This window comes from Myotis lucifugus, unplaced genomic scaffold (assembly GCF_000147115.1).
Source record: "Myotis lucifugus unplaced genomic scaffold, Myoluc2.0 scaffold_180, whole genome shotgun sequence".
Lineage (NCBI taxonomy): Eukaryota > Metazoa > Chordata > Mammalia > Chiroptera > Vespertilionidae > Myotis > Myotis lucifugus.
The window spans coordinates 161,735-187,747 of record NW_005871228.1 but is presented as its reverse complement, the minus strand read 5'-3'; the positions used below and the strand labels follow the sequence as shown (position 1 = coordinate 187,747).

The window sequence follows — 26,013 nt, the reverse complement described above, 5'->3', positions numbered from 1 at the left end:
GACCTATTCATTAGGCATTATTAGGCGGTGAAAACCCTTCCGTATAAGTGATGTCGGTTTCTCATTTTGTTTGTTCCCTCCCACAGATGCTAGGGACTGATGAAATTTCATCACCCACCATCCCTACACTGGACTTCCTCCCTTTGGTATTCTGGAGTCCCTTGATCTTTGTCCAGGGCAGACAACAATTTCTGTCATTTCTTCCTTATGGAGGTGGGTTGACTGTCCAACCTTCTACTATTTCTGAATTACTATTACATATACTAATCAATAAACTCCCCCAACCAAATATCTATAACAACCTACCCCCCCCCCCCAAAAAAAAAACTCCCGAATTCTTCCCAACTAAAAACGCCAAAGGAATCTGGTAACAGAACTGCCCCCACCCCTTAAAAAACACACACACAACTGAACACAGACAACCAACCATTAGACAAAGCTGAAGCCTACAACTTCCTTTCTCCAACTTCTTACTCTCCACGGAACCAACTAGAAATTGGCCTGTAGTTTATTTCTGCTAAATAATTTCCTAATGACAGCTAACATTTGGTGAATTAATACATGTCAGCTACCTAAAAACTTTACTTGGCTACTCTCATTAATGGTCACCAAAACCCAACAAAATTACTATTAGTCCCACTTCTACACCTAGGAAAACAAGCTTGGCTAAGGTTTAAAAACAAACTTATCCAACGATCACAGTTAATCACCAATCTCTGTTAGATACAGGTAGTGATGACTCTGAGGCTGTACCTTTTCCAACTAAGCTGCCTGCACCTTTATTCAGTTTAAGTATTTTAAGGCTTTTATGGCCAATTTTGGGATTAAGGAAATCCCATAGGTTAAGTGACTAGACTACAGGAGAAACCTTGGGAAATCACCACTGGACTTGATTCCAGGAGTTTGGTCAATGCACAGGAACCCTGTGCACCCCCATGCCTTGCCCACGAATCCCTTCTAGTACTAACAATACGAAGCCTTTGTTCCATGCTCTCACCGTGATATTCTTGATGATCTGCTGCACCAAGATGGCATTGGTCAACATATGAGTCCTGAGGGGCGCGTGCTGCAGCAGCAGGCGAAGCAGCTGGCCCACAACAGGCAGCTCCTCGGGAGCAGCTCTGCTCACCCGCAGGCTCTGCAGCATCAACCTGAGGACTCGAGGCAGGAGAGCCAGGACGGAGACACAGACCCCCCACAGCTTGTCCCTACAAGAAGCAATAAAAATGAGTCAGTGAGCCAACACATTCAGAAGAGCTTAGACAAAGATCTTATATGCATGTATGCATTACCTATGGACATAGACAATAGGGTGGCGAGGGCCTGGGGTGGGGTGGGAACCGGGTGGAGGGGAGCTATGGGGAGAAAAAGGAGGGACATCTGTAATTATCTCAACAATAAAAATCGATTAATTAAAAAAAACCAAAACTTCCTGCAATGAATTTTAATAGGCATACCAATAAGGACATAGGCATAAAAACACTTTTTAAAAATTACAGTGAAATATTCCAAACTATCCTAGAAGCTTTAGTCCGAATTTCATATGGGAACAAAAGTACTGACTAATTAAAACACTAGTATTTTAGAACAATTTCCTTAAGTTCAAGAATTTAAAATTCCACTCTGGCTATTTCTAATGAAGCCCAGAGCAAAATACAAAGGCTTGTACTAGTAAACTCATCCTTCTAAAGATAGCAAGGTTAATAAAGAAAGCTCTCAAAACTTATGCTATCTAACTTTTCAAATCTCTTGCTTTAAAAGAAGAAATTCTGAAAATGAAAAATTTTCAAACCACAAAGGGGATTCATGAAAGGACAAAGAAAAAGCTCTGGTGATGGAAGGAGACTTGACTTGGGGTAATTCACACACAATACAATATACAGATGATGTATTGTAGAATCGTACACCTGAAATCTATATAATTTTATTAACCAATGTCACCTCAATAAATTCAATATTAAAAAAAAAAACTAGCTAGGTTTATACAAACTCTGAAAGAGCTTTTAGGGTATTTCTAAAATCCAATTCTCTTTCACTCGCAATTTTTTAAAATTGAATGATTGATGGGGAGAGTGGAACAGGTAAAAATGTAAATTGAAGAATAAAAAATTATTACCTCTTTCTTAGATGCTCTGCTTCTCCTTTCTCTAAAGTGAGCAGGAAATACAGAAGACTGTAGCAACACGAAGCCAGAAACGGCAGCAGAGTCTCACTAAGTACACATGTATGATCCAGGAGCCTACAGATAACACCCAAAACACAGCCAACGGTGCTGTCAGGAATTACAGTGAACCCAACCTAGGCAGAGGAAAATGAGATTAATGACGTCTACACAATAGCCCTTTCCCAGGATAAACCAAATCCTATTAAATGGAGGGTTAACCTTACAACACTTCTACTGAAAACGAGTATGTACATAATGCATGCCACCTGCCACACCTTAAGGTCCTATTTCCCTCTGAGAATTTAATCTCTACATTAAATATATTGAAAACATGCAAACTCGAGAAATATTAGTAACCCAATCCATTGCTTCCTCTCATGACAAAGTCTTCTAAAACTTTCCAGATATTACAATGTCTACTAATGGTTAGAAATGCCAGTATTCAAAAGGATTATTTCATGCATCCAAAGAAAATCTTGATACCAACAATCACACTTACCTGATCTTTAGGTTATCCAAACTGTAAAACACTAATATCTGGCACCAACCCCATCCCAGGTCATTAAATATACAAAACAATTCATTTTGCAATTACCCTTCCCCTGTCCTTTGATTTACCTAGTCATTCAGACATGACTAAGTAACGGAATCAAGAAACTACTACTTAACACTCAATAGCTACACTGCCCCAAACCCCAGGTAAAGATCATGGAATCCTAATTAATCTGGATTCTACTTATAAACTGTAAGGTGGGCTCTAACTTATACACACACACATATATATATACATGGTTTAAATCTCCTAGAAACTACCGTTGGATGATCATTTTAAAAAGTCTACAGGCTCTGAGGTCTTAACCTTTCCATCAAGCTGTCTGAAAATACTGGCCTAGACTGACTTGTATGTTGAGCTCTTACGAGGATAATGAATATAGTCAAAGGAGGGCATACATTTCTAGACCAGAGGTTTAAAAAACACAAGGTGGGGGATCTTTGGAGACAAAAGGGATAAGGATTAAAAGTTGATAACAGGCAGAAACAGTAAAGAAAATACAAAGCAGTATTCTTCCAACTCAAGGGAAATAACATTTTAAAGAAGGAAAGGTGTGGATGTGCCTATAAAATTATGCAAACAAAGTCTCTGGAAGATAAAATTTCAGATCTCTCTCTTGTACTATAATACATTCTTATAATAAAAAGCCGAAATTCAAAGTGTAAATGTTGGAGGAAATTAAAAGCAAAACCCAAGCATGCCTAATGTGAATTTAATACCAATGGGAACAAGAGACACTCATTGGCCAGAAGATAAGTCTCATGGCTTAGCTCACTGCCTCCAGTGACCAGGCCTTGAGCCAGTTAGGTGACTTCCCTATACTTAATGGTTCTCAACCTTCTGGCCCTTTAAATACAGTTCCTCATGTTGTGACCCAACCATAAAATTATTTTCGTTGCTACTTCATAACTGTAATGTTGCTACTGTTATGAATCGTAATGTAAATATCTGATATGCAGGATGGTCTTAGGCGACCCCTGTGAAAGGGTCGTTGGACCGCCAAAGGGGTCGCGACCCACAGGTTGAGAACCACTGCAACCAAGCATGTCAAACATGCAGCCCGTTGGCCACGAGTTTGATATGCTTGCTTTAGACCCCAAATGTTCTGGGTGGAAATTAGATCCCAGTCTGGATACTGGATTCTCAATACACTAACATCAGGCACATGTTAGAGCATTACAAGTCAAAAGGACCTCAGGCATAATTTTAAGGTCTTTTATTGCACAGATGTAGAAATAGAAAGTAAGGCCCTGGTATCAGGCAATTTTCCCAAGTTGAAAAATCAATTAGCAACAAAAGTCAGGAAAAACAGCAAGATTTCTCAGTTCTCGCCATAGCATCAGAGTGTGAGAGGTTACCGAGCTTAGGATTCCGGATTCTCACTCTCTCCTAGGCTATGATAAACCTAATCTTAATCAATGAATCTATATGCTTTTCTGTATAACAGAAAAAAAAGTTTAAAAGTATATTTACCAAATGCTTACTGATGGCACTTTGCACGATGTCAAAGCTCTGGCTTCGGGCAGGGATAACCAATAGACTGTGACAAACTGTCTGTCAGAAAAGAAGAAAACCAGTAACCAAATTAGGACATTTTAGGTCAGAAACAAGTTAAACCGATTTTTTTAACCTACTTGCTCCACATATTAATGGGAAACTTAACAAAAAATGACTCTGAAGATGTAAATGTCAAAGGTCAAACAAGCCTCATATATGGACTAATTTTCCAAATAATTCATTTTATTAAACATTTACTGAGTGCTGAGTTAGTCCTTTTAGGTGCCATGCACAAGAATGAAAGAATAAGAAACTTCTCTCTCACAGCCCTGAAGTAGCTTGTAATTTACCAAGATAGAGATATATTTCTGTTAAATGCTATAATAAAAAGAGAACTGAATGATTTCAACAAAAGACTGACAAAAGCCTTTTCTCCACTTGGTGGAAAAACGTCATACAAAAACACTTATGATCCAGATATTAATACCCCATTTAAATTAATTGTAACACTGCCTCCTATTCTCCAAAGGCAAAAGACAACAGTTGAAAGGAAAAGAAAAATATGAGGGGCTTGAGAAATAAGCAGAGGGAGGACAGCACTGAGTTCTGAGGCACTGTGACAGACCCCAAAAGCTGATGAGTGCGGTGCCAACAATGAAACATGTAGAAAAACCACAAGGAGAGACAGAGATGAGACTGGTGGAAAGAAAAACATCACTCCAGGAAGAGGATAATCTCACTACATTCAAGAGAACTGTCAATCACCCTTTAAAAACCAATAGTTCTATGCATTACTTCTCTCTAAAACCGCTAATAGATTGAGACCACTCAAGAGTTTTCAAGTGGCAATTTTTTATCTTTTATACCTGTAAGTAACAACATGAACAACACACTTCCAATGCCATCTTTCTACTTCAAAATGAGCACAGTGAGTATTTTCATTGTCAAAAGGTAAATCAGGTTGCAAAGGCCTATTCAATAGTAAATGGCAACTTAATCCCTTCTCTTCTGCCTCCCCTTTCCTTCTTGAACATTCAGTTCTAAAGCCACTGGGCGGGGTAACCATCAGCATGGAGTGGGTGGGAGAATTGCAGTGGCCCAGACAGAGCAGGCTATCCATGAATAAATAGAGGCAGACTGTCAATTCTTCTCACTTTTTAAAATCCAATATTTTTGGAGAACCTACATATAAACACAGTACCAGACACTAGGGTAATAAAGAGAAGAGACATATCATTGGCATGTCCAAAGTATTGTGATCAGAATCAAAACCATGAGAGATATCCCTTCATATATCTACAAAAAGTATAGCCATAAGATATGGGGAGGACATGAAGAGTATTCAGATCATAATGAAAGAAGTACACAGATCAGCTGAATAAAATCAATTGGTACATAAAACAGAAGTAAATTATTGAACATTAACAAAGAGATTAAAAAAATAGACTTGTCCTGGCAATGAGGAGTTATTAGAAAAGAATATAGTCAGTGTCCTGGTCAGAGACCTTCTTAATCATTCAAGTAAAATGAACCAGGCCTCAGAAGTTGCATGAAAGGTTGAAACCAAAATCATTTGGGGATGACATAATTGCATTCATACTTGCATTCAAGTATCTTTTAATACAAGGAAAGAAAATAAATAAAAGAAACTAGTTGATATAGAAATGTTTTAGAGAATCAAATCCTTAGTATTAATGTTTATGTTGTTTTAGTTTAATTTACGTATTTGTTACATGCAAGACAATTTTGCCTATTAGGGTAAAAGATCAGCTTTATAATTCCAATTTAATCCATGTCAGTAATTAATTTAAACTAATCATTTTAATACGAATTTTACTATCAATAGTGAAACCTAAGGTATTAAGATTTATCACATTTAAATTCAGATATTTAAGATTTACTTTAACATGTGTGAGAAGGTTTGTCAGAAAACTGAACTACTTGACAAATAGTGACTGTACTAATAGTTATTTAAACAGTTTAAAATTTTAACTGTTTTAAAAGAAAGAAAATATAATCAAAGTCCCCTTTTAAAATAAATGCTTAAGTTGACTACATTTTTCTAAAGAGTAAGATTTGTAAGTTGAACTTTGAGGAAGAATTAGGGTTTAAAATTTAACTTTAATAAAGTATAGATTAACTTAAAACCAAAGGAACTGCTCAATTTTTGTTGTTTAAAAAAAGCCACCTTCAAGGACACCAAATCCTACATAAGTCTTACTCATCCTTCAATACTTAAGTTAAATTCTTCCTTTTCTATGAAGCCTTTCCTCTTTTTCATAGATGTACCTATCCTATCTGTCCTGTGCTAGGTAAAAGGAAATAAATCAGTATTATTCAAATAGCTAATTTATTTTATTTTATTCTAGTGGCATAACCCATAATGAAAAAACACTCCTGGCCAAGATCATAAACGCTTTCAGAACATGGATCATGTCTCATACTACTTTGTATCTCTACGAATATCTCATACAAGGCAATCCTAATATACTAGTACACTACTGAATTTTAATAGCTAGAAATTTCTTTATAAATGCACTATTACCTCTGTTACATCCCAATGGTGTAAAAATTGCTCCAAGTCTGTAAGATAAAGCAGCACAGGGGAGAGCTGTGTCTGGATGACATGAGGAACTCCTCGAAGGCTCTGAAGCCAAGTCAACTCCTCTTTTGAAAACCCTAATTTGGGTACAAAGAAAGTCAAATTAAAAAAATTCACAAAGCAAGGGACATGGGTCATATTTTTAAAAAAACAGATACATGACATGTATCTTTAAGACAAAGTCTTCTTTAAGCTACCTTGTTGCCTCCAAATTTCTGCATTTCATATAATATTTTAAAAGATGAACAGCTGGCCCTAACTGGTTTGGCTCAGTGGATAGAGCGTCGGCCTGCGGACTGAAGGGTCCCTGGTTCGATTCCGGTCAAGGGCATGTACCTTGGTTGTGGGCACATCCCCAGTTGGGGGTGTGCAGGAGGCAGCTGATCGATGTTTCTCTCTCATCGATGTTTCTAACTCTCTATCCTTCTCCCTTCCTCTCTGTAAAAAAAATCAATAAAATTTTTTTTTTAAAAAAAAAGATGAACAACTGGTAATGGAGGCAGTAAAATTCATATAATTATGTACACAAATGTGTACTCTGACCCAATCTATAATGTAGCAAGAAATAGGCTTTCCCCCTTATATAAAGGGCTTCATGACATTTACCTAAAAAAAGTAAAAGGCAACCTTTCCAAATAATGGTAGGTTTAAAAAAGCAAATGAATAAAAGAATATATTCCATACATATACCAAACTCTGTATTCTCTTGTAATAGTCCATTCAAACTACTGTCTGATTCTCTTACCACCCCTATTACACTTGGCCTGACCTATCCAAAAATCCCTCCCTAGAAGAGAGCTCTCACAATGATCAGAATACCAACAATGTAGTCAGTCTGATCCTAGCTTTCTGCTTTGATGCTCCTATCACTATATTTTCATGAACACAGCCCAAAGCAGCAGCATCTGGTTTCATAACTACATCCCATTACTGGCTCATAATGAGCTTTCAAATACCATTAAACCTTTTGGCAGGTACTACTCCTAAAACAAAGACCCCACCTCCATCTCAAATGTGTACATCCAAACTATCAAGTAAACATGTAGAAGTCTACATTTATCTTTTATATAAAACTAGAGGCCTAGTGCACAAAATTCATGCACGGGGGAGTGGGGGGTCTCACCCCGGATTGCAAGAGGGCACAGGCCAGGCCGAGGGACCCCACCATTGCATAATCAGGGCCGGGGAGAGATGCGGGAGATTGGCCAGCCTGGGAGGGACTGCGGGAAGGCTCCAAGGCACGTCCAGCCCATCTCACTCAGTCCCGATCGGCTGGACCTCAGCAGCAAGCTAACCTACCAGTCAGAGCATCTACCCCCTGGTGGTCAGTGCACATCAGAGCAAGCAGTTGAGCGGCCTTAGCATATCATTAGCATATTATGGTTTGATTGGTTGAACAGACAATCAGACATAGCATATTAGGCTTTTATTATATAGGATTTATAGTTTTTATTATAAAGGATTTATCTTGCAAGATTCAGCTCATTTCCAGAACCTATCAACTTCTCTTTGGATTCTGATAACATTAATTATATGTCTCCTAATCACAAGTCTTCAAAAAAATTCAAAGAATCTCATCATCACCCAAGTATAAAACTGAAATGCTGAACGAGTACAATCATTTAAACAATAGTAACACTCACACATCTAACTTATGACATTTCCATATTCATTTTAACAATTTTACTTTGAAGGCAAATGGAATGTAGAAAACGGCTAATCAAAATCTGATGTTCTTCCTATCAAGTTGAACATTTTGAACATGTTTAAAATAGATAGTCTGTTCATCAATTTTTAAAAGTATGCAATGGGGTTTTCTCTGGCTATCTGAATAAGAGTCATGTATGTCCAATTCACTGCAAAGATAAGAATAATGTTGAAAAAATAAAGTTGAGAAATAAGACTAAGAAGAAAGTGAAAAAACAATCATGACATTCAAGTACTTCCCAAGATTTTGGTACTTGTAGTATGAGATGCAAAGATGAATCATGCATCTTCCTGCCTCAAGAACCTGACAATGTAGGGTACAAATATTCCTTCAAAGATTTCCATTTATTAATCAATAAAATTCATTCTAAGAGACATCTTATTTATCATCCTCAAAACTTAGAACCAAACATATTCTAAACAGTAAATTTTTGAATGATCTTCATACTAGATATTTTTCTTTCCTTTACTTGGTAGGTGAATGTAGTTACCTGTAAGTGTTGAAAATAAGAAGCTGAAATAATCCACATCACTCATCAAACAGTCTTTAACTGAATATTTCCATCCAGAAAATGATGATCTACAATAAAAAATGAAAGAAATATTACCAGAAGTGACCAACTTGAAGACTCAAGAATAACACAGAATATAACCATTTTTTTCTTTTTAAAAACAAGTCTGATTTAATAGCTTAAACAAAACCTAGAGCATGTATTAATTTTATATATAAGAGCTCAACTACCATGATATGGAAATTTCAACTTTTAACATTTATATTTATGTAAAGTCCCATTAAAAAGCATAATTGGCCCACAGAGTATATGGTATAACTTAGAAAATTTCTACACATTTGAAAACCATACTCTAAGGAGCCAAGATTAAGTTGTGTTTTTTTTTCAGTAGTTTCAACTGCTATGTATTTACTACCTGATTTTTATAAAGTCTCACCTTGCTTACTTTAAACTAGCTCCAGATTCCTACCTAAGCCCAAGTATCTTAATTAGGCGAAGAATACTTAAATTTAAAGCCACTCAAAGATAACTAACTATAAGCTCCCATACTTTTCAAAGCTGAAACTAGGTCTGCTTAATAGTGTAGCAAAGTATTGGAAGAGGACTCAAGGGAATATCTAAATGTAAAGCAGCTTCTCGTTAAATGAGGATGATCTGGTTCCTACTATGAGTTCAGTTTCCAGTGACTCCTTTAAAAATTCTCTTCAAGGTAAGGATAAGAAGACAGCAAATGTCAACCAGGAATCTAGCAAAAGGCTGAGAATAGTCAGATCCAATAAGCTAAGACTACAAATTTTATCATAGATATCTGAATAAATGTCAGACAAAATTAGGATTTTCTAACTCAACTAGAAGCACTTAATTTTTTTTTACTGTTAACTGTATTTAACTCAGTGAAACTAGGAATCAATTGTGCCATCCAGTGGCTAAAAGGAGTACACATCCATTTAGGAATCTACTTTGGACAAATGACAATAGATCACACTGTCCTTAAGACTATGATGTCCATATATACTGTTCAAGCCAGAACATGTCTGAGAGTAAAGGGATGCTATTGCTGATTAAGCTGGAAGAAAAGAAATAAACTGGAACTGCTCCTCCAAGACCAGATCATATATTCACTCTACTTAAGCCAAATTTCTTAGTCCAAGAATCTCTCCTTTCTCTGAGATTTTTATCTAACATTTATGTTCCCCAATCCAGCTGCAAATAAACTAGGGGCAGAGAGGATCTGATTGAGCAAAGTCCAGTGGAACAACATGGTATAACAGTATGAGGGAAAAGTCAAACTCAAAAAAACTCTAAATGTGTGGGGGGAAAAGGTAGGGGCAGCAACTCTAAGGTAACAGATAAATATCAGAAATGATTCAAGGAATATTTCAGGAAAATCCGTCTGGCAACAGTGTACAAAATAAAGGGATTGAGAAGCAAGACTATAATACTACAGGTAACAGATCATGAAAAAGTTGGCTAGTTATAGCCACGGTCAAGGACAGAGGGGGTGTTTTGAAGAAAAAAACAAAGATATGAAATCACCCCCAGTGTACGCTAAAAGAAACTAAGCATTATTGTTATTCTAAATCTAGGAAAAGTGATACATTGATAGTGGTATTGGCCTAAAAAATTTTTAAAGTCTTAATTTTGGATTATTTTTTAAAAGATTCATTTGGGCACAATACACCTACAGAAAGAGAAGTGTACTAACAAATTGTGCAAATACTAAAAGGGAAACTTTAATTTGGTGACTTCTAACGACAATCAACTTTTAATTTAGTTATTATTAAGCCCTTTTATCATTATCTGTAAATTAACATATTTTCAACAGTCACCACAAATCTCCACAAAAAGAAAGACTTTTGAAAACATTCTTGACAAAAGTTAAACATAATTGATGTTTATAAAAACAATATTCCTCCTAAAGAGAATAAATTTCAAAGGTAAGTGTTCAAAAGGTGGTTTTAACTGAATGTTAAAACAGACCCTTCATTAGTTATATCAAAGGAACAGAGTGCCCTCTACTGGAAGTCAATAAACACAAAATAAATAAAAATACACTTAATTACACTTAAATAAAAATACACTTGCCCTGACCAGTTTGGCTCAGTGGATAGAGCGTCGGCCTGCAGACTGAAGCGTCCCAGGTTCGATTCCGGTCAAGGGCATGTACCTTGGTTGCAGGCACATCCCCAATAGGAGGTGTGCAGGAGGCAGCTGATCAATGTTTCTCTCCCATCGATGATTCTACCTGACTATCCCTCTCCCTTCCTCTCTGTAAAAAATCAATAAAATATATTTTAAAAAAATACACTTATTTTTTTTAAAGGCCTAGCATTAAATAATTGCTTACACTAGGCTAAGAGTAGGATTTTTAAAATTTCTAACAAAAAAAAAAAAAACACAAGAAACTAATAAATGTTTAAAATACTTAAAAATAAGACCAAATCTCTCTCTAATGCAGATGTACACAGAAGAAATAAACCTTGAATATTCACATATAAACAACATGTTGCAAATAGCTCTCTTCTGCTAAAAGGAAACATTATCATCAGTTATGCAGCAAACTCTGGAGAACTGGATTCAAATATATGGCCTAAACTGGTATGAAAAGCCTGGCAAAGAAAGGTAGTCTACCAAACAGTGAGATACTCCTGTCCAACTGGGATAGGTGATCTGTACAAAAAGCCACAGGGAAACTAGTCTTTAAACTTTACAGCTATGGCCTAAATTTCAATTTCTTTCTGCCTAAAACCATATCAGACCCTGACCATGAGCCACAAGCAGAAATAAATATTTCTGAGTCCTAAAATACTATGCCTGATGATACCAACATGAGGCGGTTAAGGCTTCTTTGAACACATGCGATATGAAACATTAGTTATAAAACTTTCAGAGTAAAATGTTAATGCCACTGTGGAAAACAGCATGGCAGTTTCTTGAAAAATTAAGCAATTACCACATGATTCAGCAATACACTTCTGGGTATATAGCCAACAGAATTAAAAGGACTAAAACAGATATCTACACACCAATGTTTATAGCAGCATTATTCACAATAGCCAAAAGGTAGAAACAACCAATGTCCAACAACAGATGAAGAGATAAACAAAATGTAGTGTATAAGCACAAAGGAGTATCATTAAGCCTTAAAAAGGAAGGAAGCCAAAACCGGTTTGGCTCAGTGGATAGAGCGTCGGCCTGCGGACTGAAAGGTCCCAGGTTCGATTCCGGTCAAGGGCATGTACCTTGGTTGCGGGCACATCCCCAGTAGGGAGTGTGCAGGAGGCAGCTGCTCCATGTTTCTCTCTCATCGATGTTTCTAACTCTCTATCCCTCTCCCTTCCTCTCTGTGGAAAATCAATAAAATATATTTTAAAAAAAAAAAAAAAGGAAGGAAATTCTGACACATGCTACCACATGGATAAACCTTGAAGAGTTATGCTGAGTGAAATATGCAAGACACAAAAGGACAAATATTGTATGATTCCTTACATAAGGTAACCAGAATAATCAAAATCATCAAGATAGAATAGTGGTTACCAGTGGTGGGGAGAGGGCAGGGTGGAGGAGTTATATAATGGACACAGAGTTTTAGTTTAGGTTGATGAAAAAATCTGGAGACAGATAGTGGTCCTGGTTACACAACAATCTAAATCTATTTAATGCCACTGTTAAGTTGTTTGTCTTTTAATATATTTTTATTGATTTCAGAGAGGAAAGGAGAGGGAAAAATAGAAACATCAGTGATGAGAGAAAATCATTGACCGGCTGCCTCCTGCATGCCCCCTACTGGAGATCAAGCCCACAACCCAGGCATGTGCCCTGGAAATCGAGCTGTGACCTCCTGGTTCATAGGTCGACACTCAACCACTGAGTAACACCGGCTGAGTGCCACTGTAAACCCTTACTATATGGTTTTGATAATTTCAACCCTTATTCCAATCTAGCTATAGAAATCACTATACAACTTGAAACAGTCTTACTCTAATGAACTTTATCTAAAAATAACAATGTAGTTTTAATTGCTGCATTAAGAGCAAATGAAGGTAGTAGCAATGTTTAGAGGGAAAAGATTATACATTTAAAATAAAGCTCACTTGAGCATGTTACCTCATGTGCAGTATCCCGATAAGCATGGCAGCCAAACTTGAACTGAGTCTTCCCATAATACAGCAACGACTTAACTGAGAAAGCAAATCAGCAGGTAGACTAGGTAGAAAATATATAAGCTGGACCAAACACTGCTGAGACTCTGCTGGGAGAACCACCACAGTGCCTTCTTGTGGATCTAGTGGGACAGATGGACACATTAAATTCAACTATAAAGATGTACAAAGCAGAGATTAAATTAATAAAGAAGATTGATTATCTTTACTTATGCTGAATTCCAACATATCAATTACATGAAAAAGTTTCATCATAAAACATGATTGCTTAAGCTATTTTCTAAAGTAAAACATTGAACATAACCATTATTCATTTAAAGATACATTTGTTTAACACTGCAATAATTTCATAACATCCAAGTTTGTCTTGTTTGAATTAAGAACTTTCATGGGGGTAAAGGGACTGGATACAAAGCGAGAGTAAAAAACAAGCACTTTTGCTAAACAGTGACAATTACAGTATAAACCTAACCTAAAGCAAAAGACCTATTTGTGTGTGCATATACACGTGCACACATATACACACACACACTCCTACATATAAGCAGTACTGAAAACAGATTTTAAAATATACCCACAAAAGGTGGAAACCAAATGTCCTTCACTTAATGAATGGATAAATATAAGCGGTATACCCATTAAATGCAATACTACTTAGCAATAAAGAAATAAAATACTGAAATATGCTTCTTCAACATGAATGAATCCTAAAAACACTCTAAGAAGCCAGACTCAAAAGGCCCCATATTGCATAATTCCACTTATAAGAAATGCCCAGAACAGGAAAATCCAGAGACAGAAATACAGATTAGTGTTTGCCAGGAGCTGGGAAAAGCGAGAATGGGAAGGGTCTACCAATGGGTACTTTCTTTTGGAGGTGATAAAAATATTCTAGAATTAGATAGCGATGATGTTTGCGCAACCTTGGGAATATATTTTTTAAAAATTTCTGAACTGTACATTATAAAATGGCAAATTTTATGGTATGTGAATTACATCTCAAGAACAAATGTAAATTATATATGTATATATCCCAGAATGCTTTTAATTGATATTTTGCCTAAAATATGAAATAGTTCTAGGGATCAATAAGGCGTATTAACATATGAAGCCATACAAGATATCCATTATGATTAAATAAGAGATTTCCCACCAAAGCTTCAAAGGAATTTAAAATACTTGACAGTTTTAAATTTGTGAATAGCAGGTGGTTTAAAACAATTTAAGAATGCAAGAAGCACCTATAACCATTAACCTTCTAAAACTATTCTAATAAAGAATACTTAGTGTTAAAAATTAGCCCTAGCCGGCTTGGCTCAGTGGATAGAGCGTCAGCCTGCGGACTGAAGGGTCCCGGGTTCGATTCTGGCCAAGGGCACATGCCTGGGTTGCGGCTCCATCCCCAGTGGGGGGTGTTGCAGGAGGCAGCCCATCAATGATTCTCTCTCATCATTGATATTTCTATCTCTCTTTCCTTCTCTCTTCCTCTCTGAAATCAATAAAGAAATACATATATTTTTTAAAAAAGGAAAATTAATTTACTATGTGATGGTTAATTTTGTTTGGGTAATTTAATCATGGCACAAGTAACCTACAATAATTTAAAGGAAAGGCAAACCTAAAGAGCTTTCCTTAGAAACTTCTTTTCTAAATCACGATGTACCAATGATCACCTATACAGTTAAGCGAACTCTTACCATAGATTCGGAGAGCCGTAGCTTGTAAACTTTTTAGTAATTCTTTATTTGCTCGTGCTGCAGCAGTCTGGATGATATCAATAAGCTGTGTTGAGAGTTCAGGGTTTCGGGAGCCAAGATGAGCAAGTTGCAATGGTAAACCAGCCAGCCAACGGGATAACACTTTACTACGATATCTAAGAAAGGCCAAGGAAGAACAAAATAAAGTATAATTTGAAAGAAAAGGAACATAAATTTAAACCAAAAAAAATTTCAATTTAAATACACCATAAAGTGACAAGTCATCTACAATAATACATTCACTCATTTAAACATTTGAGAGCCTATGAGATCACCAGCATCATTTACTTAGTGGCAGCATTTTCTAGGTTTTACCCACTAGGTTTGGAGCACTAAATTATCGACCCATGAACCAAGAGGCCATTAGTTTGATTCCTGGTCTGGGCTCATGCTTGGGTTGTGGGCTCAATCTTCAGTGGGGGGGAGGGGGGGGTGCGGGAGAGAGACGATCAATGACTCTCTTTTGATGCTTCTATCCCTCTCACCCTCTCCCTTCCTCTCTCTGAAATCAATAAAAACATTAACATGTAACTATTTATCCTAAGTAGTGTTAATTATTGCACTATATTAACTTACTGATTCAATGTAGGGTGCCCCTGCACTAAATGGCTTTGAACTTGTGTTACTTCAGTTCTTTAGTATACTTGCTGAAGCTCTAATGCAGTGGTTCTCAACCTTCTGGCCCTTTACTTCATATCTGTAATGTTGCTACTGTTATGAATCGTAATGTAAATATCTGATATGCAAGATGGTCTTAGGCGACCCCTGTGAAAGGGTATTTCGACCGCCAAAGGGGTCGCGACCCACAGGTTGAGAACCGCTGCTCTAATGTCTCTATTAATCAGGTAACAGCAATCACTTTTGCTGACTCCAAAAAACTTAGTGATTTAAGCATGACTTCTGATATCACAGACCTGAATTTAAAATCTCAGCTACCTCTATTACCCATTAGTTGACTGACAACCACCCATTTATTTAACCTAAGCTTGTTTCTTTCTGTAAAATGAGAGGAACAGTATCTACCCTTCATAGTAGTACTATGAGAATTATTCAGAAAAATTATGGAAAGTGTTTGGCTTATAGTAAAGACTCAAATATATTCTAACAACTCCCAACACTTAACTAGGTATCCCAAATCTCTACCTTCCAGCCAACATCTCTTCCAGGCTGTCCCAAATAAACATCAAATTCACCATATCAAGAAATTAATTCCTTAGTTCCACCCTTCTATTGTCTATCTCAACTGATAGCACCAAACTAAGCCAGAAACTCATCTCTATTGCCCTCATTCTTTTCTTTTTACATTTTTATTGATTTCAGAGAGAAAGAGAGGGAGAGAGATAGAAACATCAATGATGAGAGAGAATCATTGACTGGCTGCCTCCTGCACGTCCCACACTGGGGATCGAGCCCACAACCCAGGCATGTGCCCTGACCGGGTAATCGAACTATGACCTCCTGGTTCATAGGTTGATGCTCAATCAACTGAGCCATGCTGACCAGGGCTTAATCTCCATAATTTTTATGAGAAGCAAAGAAAGGCTGAGGCTGCTGTAGGTTGTTCCAACTTTCCTTTACTTACAAGCAGACATACTCAAAGAGGCTTTTATCTGCTCAGTTATGTGTATAAAGATTACTGGCACTATTCTATATGCTTCTTCATAAAATGATATATCATTTCTTAAACATAACCATCTAGAATTTAAGCACCCTATCATCTTATTTAAATAAACTACAAAATAACTCAGTGTAAAAAAGAAAGGCAAAGTAAATGAAACTTTACCTGAATCTGTAAGATCTCAGTTCTTCCTTTTGATAGATTTTACTGAAAAACTTCAGTAACAAAGTGCGAACTGGAAGGATAAGGCCTCTCTGCTGATACAATGTATAAACTGCCTTGATGAGAGACTCTGTAGCCTCTAAAAACATAGAAAAAAACAACTACTTATGAATCAAAAATATTTGGTCATCAGCCCCCAAATTCCTTTAAAAGCACAGAGGATAGTTTTCTTTATTCCTATAACAAAGCAGATCTTAGCCACAAACTGATGACTACCATTGAAGTCCTATAGCAATGGCCTAATATAAAAGTCAAACCTACCAGAAATTACAGTGTAAACTTTCCTAAGGGAAACAAACCTAAGTAGAGATAACAAAAGCAGGATATTAGAAAGGTGACTAAGATGAAAACCAAATGGGAAAGCTTTTTGAATGAGAAAATTAGTAAGTCACACTAAAAACTGACAAAGTGATGTAACTTCAAGCTGGAAGAAATGTAGAGAAAGGCAGGATTCATTCTATAAGAAAAAAAGGAAAAAGCTCTCAAATTCTAATCCAACTACATCAGAAGAGAGTATTTCTTCATTAGGCTCGATGGCATTTCCTCTTAATAATATCTACCTCCTTTTACACCAATTCTGTAATCTATTAGAAATAGTATCAATTTGCTTAAGGAAGGGACCTAACCATTAAGAAAGGGATGCCCTGGGCCATAAACAATTTCAGTATTTAAGTAGATAATCCTTTGCCAGCTACCTTTTATAGCTTGAATGCAATTAACTTGACTACATGGAATGTTTAAAAGTTATCAATTCAAATAGCATGCATAAGAGCTCCTCTCACATAAAGATAAAGCAGCATAACCTACCTCTGTTTGGTTGTATCTGCATTAACCTCCAGGATACCCCAAGCAACCTGTTCAGCTGCTTACTATTTAGCCTAGAGCCATCTTCAAGTGTCTCCGTCACAAATTTTCTTATCATTTCTATCCAATAGGAATCCTTCTGCAAAGTTGAGGCATTTGCCAGAGAGACCATGATATCAGATAGTGTTAAGTTCAGTAAGAGATGGTCTACATTATTGGAGAGAATCGTGCAATGCTTGATGCTAAAAACAAAGACACATCAATTAAGTTTGGTGTCTACCATGCCTACACTTCACTTACAATCCTTAAATAATCTATCAATGAGTCAAAGAAAACTATTTTTTCCCAATATCACTCTTTCTTCAGGCTACTGTTACTGATAACATATTAATATTAGTTTCATTACCAGTTTCCTCATGTATAAATGAGAGTACATGACCTTTAAAATACTCTCTTGCTTAGAGATAATTACATAGTGTCTCCCCCAAATAAAGCATCCACCTCAGCAAATTTTATTAAATTCATAGTTATATCATTTTCTATTTGACCCCAGATAGCACAAAACATTCAGATTTAAAAAATAAAAAACTTGAAGTTCATAGACTTAAAGTGACTTATTCAGGATCAGCCGAACTACTGCTTTTATTTCTCTCTCTCTCTCTCTCTCTCTCTCTCTCTCTCTCTCTCTCTCTCTCTCTCACACACACACACACACACACACACACACACACACACACACAAATATATATATATAGGGCTAATATGCAAAGTGCCCCCTCAGGAGTTTGACCGGGAGTTCGATCGCTTGCTATGACATGCGCTGACCACCAGGGGGCGGTGCAGAAAGGCCACCACCACCCACCCCCACCCCCCCATTGCCCTGATTGCCGGCCAGGCCTAGGGACCCTACCCGTGCACCAGGCCTCTAGTTTAGATATAAACACCTCACAATGTAGAAAGTTCAAGTTTAAGGCTAATTATTTTCTCATCATTTCAGGTGAAGCAACTGTTAAAGTCTGTACAGTGGTAAAGAATCACAATACCTTTTATTTGTTTCTTTCTTTCTGTGCTTGGTTATTTCTTTTAAGGCATATGGAAAATGACTCATAAAATGGTGTTTGAAATCTGTAAGATAATTCTTTCGAAGCCAAGACTCCTATTAAAATGAGCAAAGATTAGAAAACCTACTAAAAACAGTAATTATAAATAACCAATAAAACTGTAAACAGAAATTTGACAACCTGTCAATATTCAACTATAAATTAACCATTAAAATACACCTTCTGGCCCAGCTGGTGTGGCTCAGTGTTGAGTATCGACCTATAAACCAGGAGGTTATGGTTTGATTCCTGGTCAGGGCACCATGCCCAGCTTGTGGGTTCAATCTCTAGTAGGGGGCTTGCAGGAGGCAGCCAATCAATGATACTCTCATCTTTGATGTTTCTTTCTTCTCTCTCTCTCTCTCTCTCTCTTCCTCTCTGAAATCAATACAAACTTAGTTTTTAAAAATACAGCTTCTGTTCATGATATATGTAAATAAATTTAAAAATCAGAATAAACTGTTAGAGCATCCAGTTTTCACCCACAGATCTTTAGGTGCTTAATAATTATTTTTACTTGAATTTTATCTACTGTTTAAGAGGAGAAGGGAAAGAATAAAGATTGAAGAAAACCCTGAACTTAAACCACTAATGCAATATTTATAAAATACACAACAGTCTTCTACCTAGTGTTTTATTTATAACACTATTTCCCATCAATTTCATTATTTCCCATTAAAGGTAGTCAACACTAATTCTTCAGCAGTATTTGTGAATGTACCATTCATTCTCTCCTACCTGAAACACTGTCTTATTCCAGATTACAACACTTTTTCCCTCCTACCCAGAGGACCAACCCTTCCGTTTTGCCAGACTGAGGGGTTTCTTGGGATGTGGGACTTGAGGTGCTAAAATAGCTGGTCACCATATAGCTCCTTAGTGTCCTTCACTGGATTCTTCTCTTTTTCCTGACCTATAAATGTAGTCCCAACATCTCCTCTTGGACTTCTAATAGGCATCTTAAATTTAACATGAATAAACTGAACTCTTTGCCCGTTCCCCAGCGGCCACACTATCATTTGGCTACGCATCATCCTTGCTCCTCTTTTCGTTCTGCTGGCTTTACCAGAACCTAGCTGCTTCTCATCATTTCAACCACTAGATACCATTCTACTCCAAGCCACTTTATCTCCCACCTAGTTTACAATAGCCTCCTAACTGCTCTCCCTGCTTTTCCTGTTGCCCCACGTGTTAGTTCTCCACAAAGCAGCCAGGGTGACCTTATAAAACATAAAAATTCAGACTGTGTCACTCCCTTACTCAAAACCCTCCAATGTCTTTTCACCACCCTCAGGTTAAAATCCAAACTCCTCACCATGGACCGCATGGTCTCACGTGATCTGGCCACTGTCACTATTTCTCCCTCATCTTCTACCATTCTCCCAGTACCTTACGTACACAGCCCTTCCTCCCATTCCTCGTCAACTTGTTCTCACTTCAGGCCTTTGCCCTTGCTGTTCCGTATGCTTAGAAGGCTCTTCCCATAGGTCTTCACCAGACTTGTTCCTTCACTTCATTCAGTGGCACTTCCTGACTCCCGATTTTAAACAGCCTCCCCCCACTCTGTTCCAGCACCTATTCGCTCCCCTGCTTTACTTTCTTTTCCTAGTACTGCCATCATGTATTTGTTTACCATCTATCAACCCAACCAGAAGGGAAGTACTGTGGAGGCAAGCACTTTGTCAGTCATGTTTATCTCTGTACTCCCAGAGCCTAGCACCTAGCTCACTGTAGAGCAGTGCTGTTCAACAGACCTTTCTGCAATGATGGAACTATTCCTCATGTGTTGCCCAAAATAGTAGCCACTAGCCACATGTAACTACTGAACACTTGAAATATAGACAGTGTGACTGAGGGCCTGAATTTTAACTAATTTAAACAGCCACATTTATAGATACTCAATAAATCTCTGATAAATTATTACACCTGACTGTTCCTCACAAATTCTAACCCTTGTGGGAAAAAGACTATAATAGCAATGAGACCTAGAGACAAAAAGTAGCAAGCATTAAAATACAAAATTAAGACACAATGAAATTTCTATAGTGTGTAATTATAATACTGACTCTGAGACTTGGAATTCACTTAGGTTAATTTCACTCACACTACACCTGCAAGTACAGCTTACCTACAATAAAGGTAACGTTTAGAGATGTTTTCTGACCTTACATCCTTTATCAAGATAAAATAGTATACACTCAGCAAGTTCATGTGTAGCTTCTTCTCTAAAACATAAGTAGTACAAAAATAACTCAGGGATGGTTAGAAGATCTTTAGTGTGATCCATTTCTACTAAACTAACTTGGCAATGTGGCACAAACCAGAAAAGACTACTTAATCAGCAATTTTTTATCCCTAGAAGTGGCCACCAGGTACTAGAATGTTCCTACATAATCAATCTGCCATAAGCAATAAATTGTAACCCCACTGTGAATTATAACTAATGAAAATAAGTATAATAAAACATGCATTTCACTTAAAAAAATTTTAATATTCAGGTAACTCTCTCACAAAGCTCTATTAATTTGTTGTTTGGAGCAAAAGTAAGAAAAGAGATTACAATTAAACCCTAAGAATTTTTTGGAAAATGTGTAATTCCCCTTGCCAGGTGGTTCGGTTGGTTGGAGCATCACCAACCCCGTACACCAAAAGGTTTCAGGTTCAGTTCCCTATCAGGGTGCGTATGTTAGGCATCCGATGTTTTTCTCTTTCTCTCTCCCTCCCCCCTCCTCTCTAAAATCAATAAACATATCCTCAGGCAAGGATTTAAAAAGAAAAGAAAATGCATAACCAATCAGTGGTAATACGCTAGTATCTAATCTGCCCATTTATGATAAAAGGTATTACTAAGGAAACAAAGAACCCGTTAGTTCTCACCAATTTGTGGTTTTCATCATGTTGCTTAGAAAGTTTCCACAGAAGGGAAATAATATTAAGAACTTGCTGCATAACCTGCAGTGGTTCTCGTTCTACACCATTTCCAACCGAAGTAGCTAGCTGTGGAGGAACAGCTTCAATCCAGCACTCGATCAGCAGTGGAATTATTATCTCAATAAATCCTTTCAAGTTTTCAGTAGATGACAAGCCTTCATCCACACTGCCTAGTCCTCCAATCAGGTTCCTAATAAAGAAGGATAAGAATAAAAAATATTTAATGATTAAAAATTATTCCTTGCTTAATGTAAATCTTAAATATAAAGTACCAGTAAAATAAAGAACCATGATATTGATCAATTATATTGATCAAGACTAGTAAGAAAAATAAAATTCTAAGATGACAAAGCCAAGAGGCTATCAAGCTTTACTTCTCATTAGGCTTTGCTAAAAATGAATAAATTAATACTTTCAAATGACGCCTCCCATGAGTAAATAAAACCAAATCATGAATAACTATTATGAAAACTATGAAAGACAATTGCATGTCTTCCCACCATTAGCCATCAATTGTCAGCAGTTATAATTCAATATAGGAAAACTGAGTGTGGACATAACTGAAATCCTTACCGTAGCCTGAACTGTGAACTGACATTTGGCTGTGAACCCCCATTTTCATAAACCTGGATGTGTTGCTGGTCGTTGGCATGTTCCTTCCAGTTGATAAAAATGGAGTTGCTAGTGGCATGGGGATTTTCTTTTTGTTCCTGAAGTCCTTCACTTTCTCTCAACCTACTGGATCCATCTGCCAAGGCCTGAAGGAATTTACTGAGTCTCACTAAGACTTTCAGCCTCCACTGCTGAGAAGTGAGTCTCCGATTAGGGTTTACAGAAAGTATCCAGGACTGGGATCTGTCTCTATTTACCAATCCTTTGGACAGCTGCTGATGAGAAATAAGTTCTACAAAATTCTTAAGCAATATACTGCTACGGCCAGTAATGAGAGCTGGGTACTCTTCCAGCAGAATGTCCAAAACTTTTAAAGAGTCCTCCTGAATTCCTTCAGTAATGTGAGTCATGGCACTAGAGAGATGGGCACTTACCAAAGGAAAAAATGGAGAAATTTGTTCAGCTCGTATTTTGGGGGCCAGGAATTGAAGAAGTTGAACTGCTGCTAATCGTACATTAGCATCTTTATCTGTAAACACAGCAGTAACTTCACTTAATATGTTTGAAAGGTGTGCATCAATTATAAATGGGTACTGAGATAAAAGGTCTTTAAGTCCAAGAAGAGCACTTTGTTTAACCCCAGCATTATAGTGAGGTTTTAGGTATACATACACACACACACACACACACACACACACACACACACACACACACACATATATATGCATTATATTATTTTCAAATAAACATGCTATCTAAAAATATACTGATAAACTGACACTTCCTGGGGAAACTGCCTCAGTAAGTATTTCTAAATAACACTTAGCTTTTATTAAGATCAGAAACACAGTTTTATCTTTAAACTAGTTCTAGCCTAATAAAAATATTACATAATTTTGGGTTAGAATTTTCTTTTTGAAAATAACCTGCATGCACTTAGGCACACTATCATCACCACCATTTAAAGACCTACTATGTACTGAACTTATGCTGGGTGCATTCTCATACTCTTAATTTAACAGGCCCTTTCTATTTTAAGTGGTTTTTCAGAGTGTATATGTATTTTATTCATATTATAACATCTGAAAATTTTCTCTATGGAATAATTTACATAATCTGTGAAAAAACATGACTTTGAATACCTTTTTGATATTATTTAACCTTTGGAGCTTAAAAGCAAAACTAGAAAACACATATCATCTCAAAGACTTGTTCACAAATATTCATAAAAGCATTATTCGTAACAGTCAAAAAGTGGGATCAAATGTCTATCAACGTTAGGAAAATGTAATATAACCATGCACTGGGATATTATTTGACAACACAAAAGAATTAAGTACTGCTCTGATATGCTATAATAAGAATGAATCTCATAAATATGCTAAATAAAAGACCAATTACAAAAGACCTGGTATTGTATGATTCCATTTCTTTAAAATGCCCAGAAGAAGCAAATCTATGCAAATAGAAAGTGGATAGGTGGCTGCCTAGGGCTAGAGGGAAGTAACAGGAATGACTTTATAAGAGTATGTATAGCATTTCTTTCTGAAGTGATAAAAAATGTTTTAAAATTAGATTATCGTTGAGAGCATAATTGTATTATTTTTAAAACCACTGAATTGTCATCCTGGCTGGTTTGGCTCAGTGGATAGAGTGCTAGCCTGCGGACTGAAGGGTCCAGAGTTCGATTCCAGTCAAAGGTGCATGCCCAGGTTGCGGGCTCAATCTCCAGTGGGGGACGTGCAGGAGGCAGCTGATCAATGATTCTCTCTCATCATTGATGTTTCCATCTCTCTCTCCCTCTCCCTTCCTCTCTGAAATCAATAAAAAAATATATATATAAAAAACAACAACACTGAATTGTCATTGTAAATGGGTGAATTTTATTATGTATAAATTACATTTCAATAAAGCTATTAAATTTTTAAGTAAAACTATTGCTCAAACTTCAATTAACTTCACACATTTATTATGAACCTATAAGCTGTGTTATAAGTGTTCAAAAAATGAGCAAGACAGATGCTTATCTCAATGTGCTATAAAAAATAGCTTGGAGAATAAAACCGCTTGAAAACCAAAACATCAAAAACTTGACATATCAAGAAAAAAACACAAGGTATTTCCAGATGACATAATAAATCATCAACTAAGTATACAAGGGAGAAATCGATCACTGCGGATTTAGTTGAGCAAGTCTTTCTGGGGGAGGTGGGAAAACTGCAGTGGCAATATCAGACCAGGGTAACAGATGAACTCCAAACTTCAGCCATCAATAAGCCCTAAGAGTTAAAACAACTTCTCACAAAAACATAACTTTCTAGGTGATTTCAAAAAAAAATCTAATTTTATGAAAATAATATTTATGATTTACCTTTATGTTAAGTTTTCTATTGTTTGTTGGAAGTATTCCATCCTCTTTGAGTTGCTCAGGCAGATGTATAGTCTTCGTTTTAAAGTTTGTAACAGTAGCATTTTCTAACCTGGGCTTCTTTTTACCAACTTTTAGTTTTACTTTTTGAAAATCATCTTGACGTTTTCTTTTTTTGGTCATTCTTGAGTGCTATAATGAAAAGAATTAATTAAAAAATGATGGATAAAGACAAAATAAACTATGAAAGAACAAAGGTATTTTTCAACATTTACATTATCATTTATACAAAGGTAATCAAGAATCAAGACCAACAGTGAGTATACCAAAGGATCAAAATATTAAATGGAAAATACCTCTATGAAGTAGCAATAAAAAAAATTTTAATTTAGCCAGGAGACCTGTAAAGAGAAGCCATTAACAATAAGGCAACCGGCTTGCCCCTGATTTGTCAAGGTTTTTTTTAGCCATGGAACCTTCTGTAAAGCAATGTGCTAAATGGAAACTTTTTGAAATTTTCTATGGGGATGTGGAGGGTGAGGGCTGAGAGAGTGGGTTGGAAAGCAGCAGAGTTCCTAAGATATCTTGTATCTACTCTGAACCTTAGCAAAACAAAGCCAAGTTTGGAAACAAAAGTTATTATTTAATGAAGCCTGTAATGGGAAAAGTTTCATGAACCTAAGTTGGGTCCTTGAAAAATGGCTAAGATACAGGTATGTAGCAAGGAGAGTTAATGAGCATTTCATGAGCAAAGAAAATGGTATAGATCAGGAGTAGGGGATAAGCCTGATATAGGCAAAAAAATGAAGATACCAGCATTTTGAACCCCGGGGAAAGTTCATACTAGACATAAACAGAAAATAGTATCCAAAAAACAGGATGAAAAACAGTATAAAAGGAAATAAATAACAGAGGGATAAGGAACAAGCTCAATTAGGCCACTATTATAATAAATCAGACATGACCGTGTCATGCTGACTTCCCCCCCTTTACCATTCTTTCAACTTATATCCAAACCTTACCACTTACACACAAAATCTTTCATCTGTGCTTCCTACCCCCATTCCCCGGCACTTCTTCCACTCTTTAGCTCTAACCTAGACTGTTCAAGAGTTTTCCCACAGGTTTTCTTGCTTGTCTCTAGTGTCTACTCCCTAATCCATTTCTAAACACATGTGACCAAGGCTCAGGAGCTTTCAGGGGTTTCTGTACTCCCTTTACTGTGAACTCCTTAGCTGGACATAGCACCTCCTTCCCACCTTCTCTCGAGCTTTCTCTCCCTACAAGCTAACTTCTGTCTAAAAAATGTCTCCTGTACCTAGAACCAGCTCAGCCCTTCTTGAAGTCTTTTCTACACACTACAAAAATAATGAATTCTACCTCCCACTGTATACCTCACTGCA

At 36.8% G+C, this 26,013-nt stretch overlaps 1 protein-coding gene across 1 annotated transcript in view; it reads right to left on the bottom strand.

The window, feature by feature from the left end:
• The window catches only part of TEX10 (testis expressed 10), a 26,374-nt gene extending 361 nt beyond the window's left edge, over positions 1-26,013 (bottom strand). Inside the window, exons 1-14 of the mRNA XM_006096462.3 lie at positions 24,614-26,013; positions 23,135-23,153; positions 22,204-22,897; positions 21,577-21,820; positions 18,643-18,755; positions 17,603-17,841; positions 16,739-16,874; positions 14,896-15,071; positions 13,143-13,320; positions 9,015-9,103; positions 6,760-6,893; positions 4,191-4,271; positions 2,117-2,298; positions 998-1,208 (exon numbers count right to left, since the gene is read on the bottom strand). Of these exons, the coding sequence (XP_006096524.1) occupies positions 998-1,208; positions 2,117-2,298; positions 4,191-4,271; positions 6,760-6,893; positions 9,015-9,103; positions 13,143-13,320; positions 14,896-15,071; positions 16,739-16,874; positions 17,603-17,841; positions 18,643-18,755; positions 21,577-21,820; positions 22,204-22,897; positions 23,135-23,153; positions 24,614-24,793 (2,676 nt within the window). The 5' untranslated portion in view covers positions 24,794-26,013. The remainder of the gene's footprint in view (positions 1-997; positions 1,209-2,116; positions 2,299-4,190; positions 4,272-6,759; positions 6,894-9,014; positions 9,104-13,142; positions 13,321-14,895; positions 15,072-16,738; positions 16,875-17,602; positions 17,842-18,642; positions 18,756-21,576; positions 21,821-22,203; positions 22,898-23,134; positions 23,154-24,613) is intronic.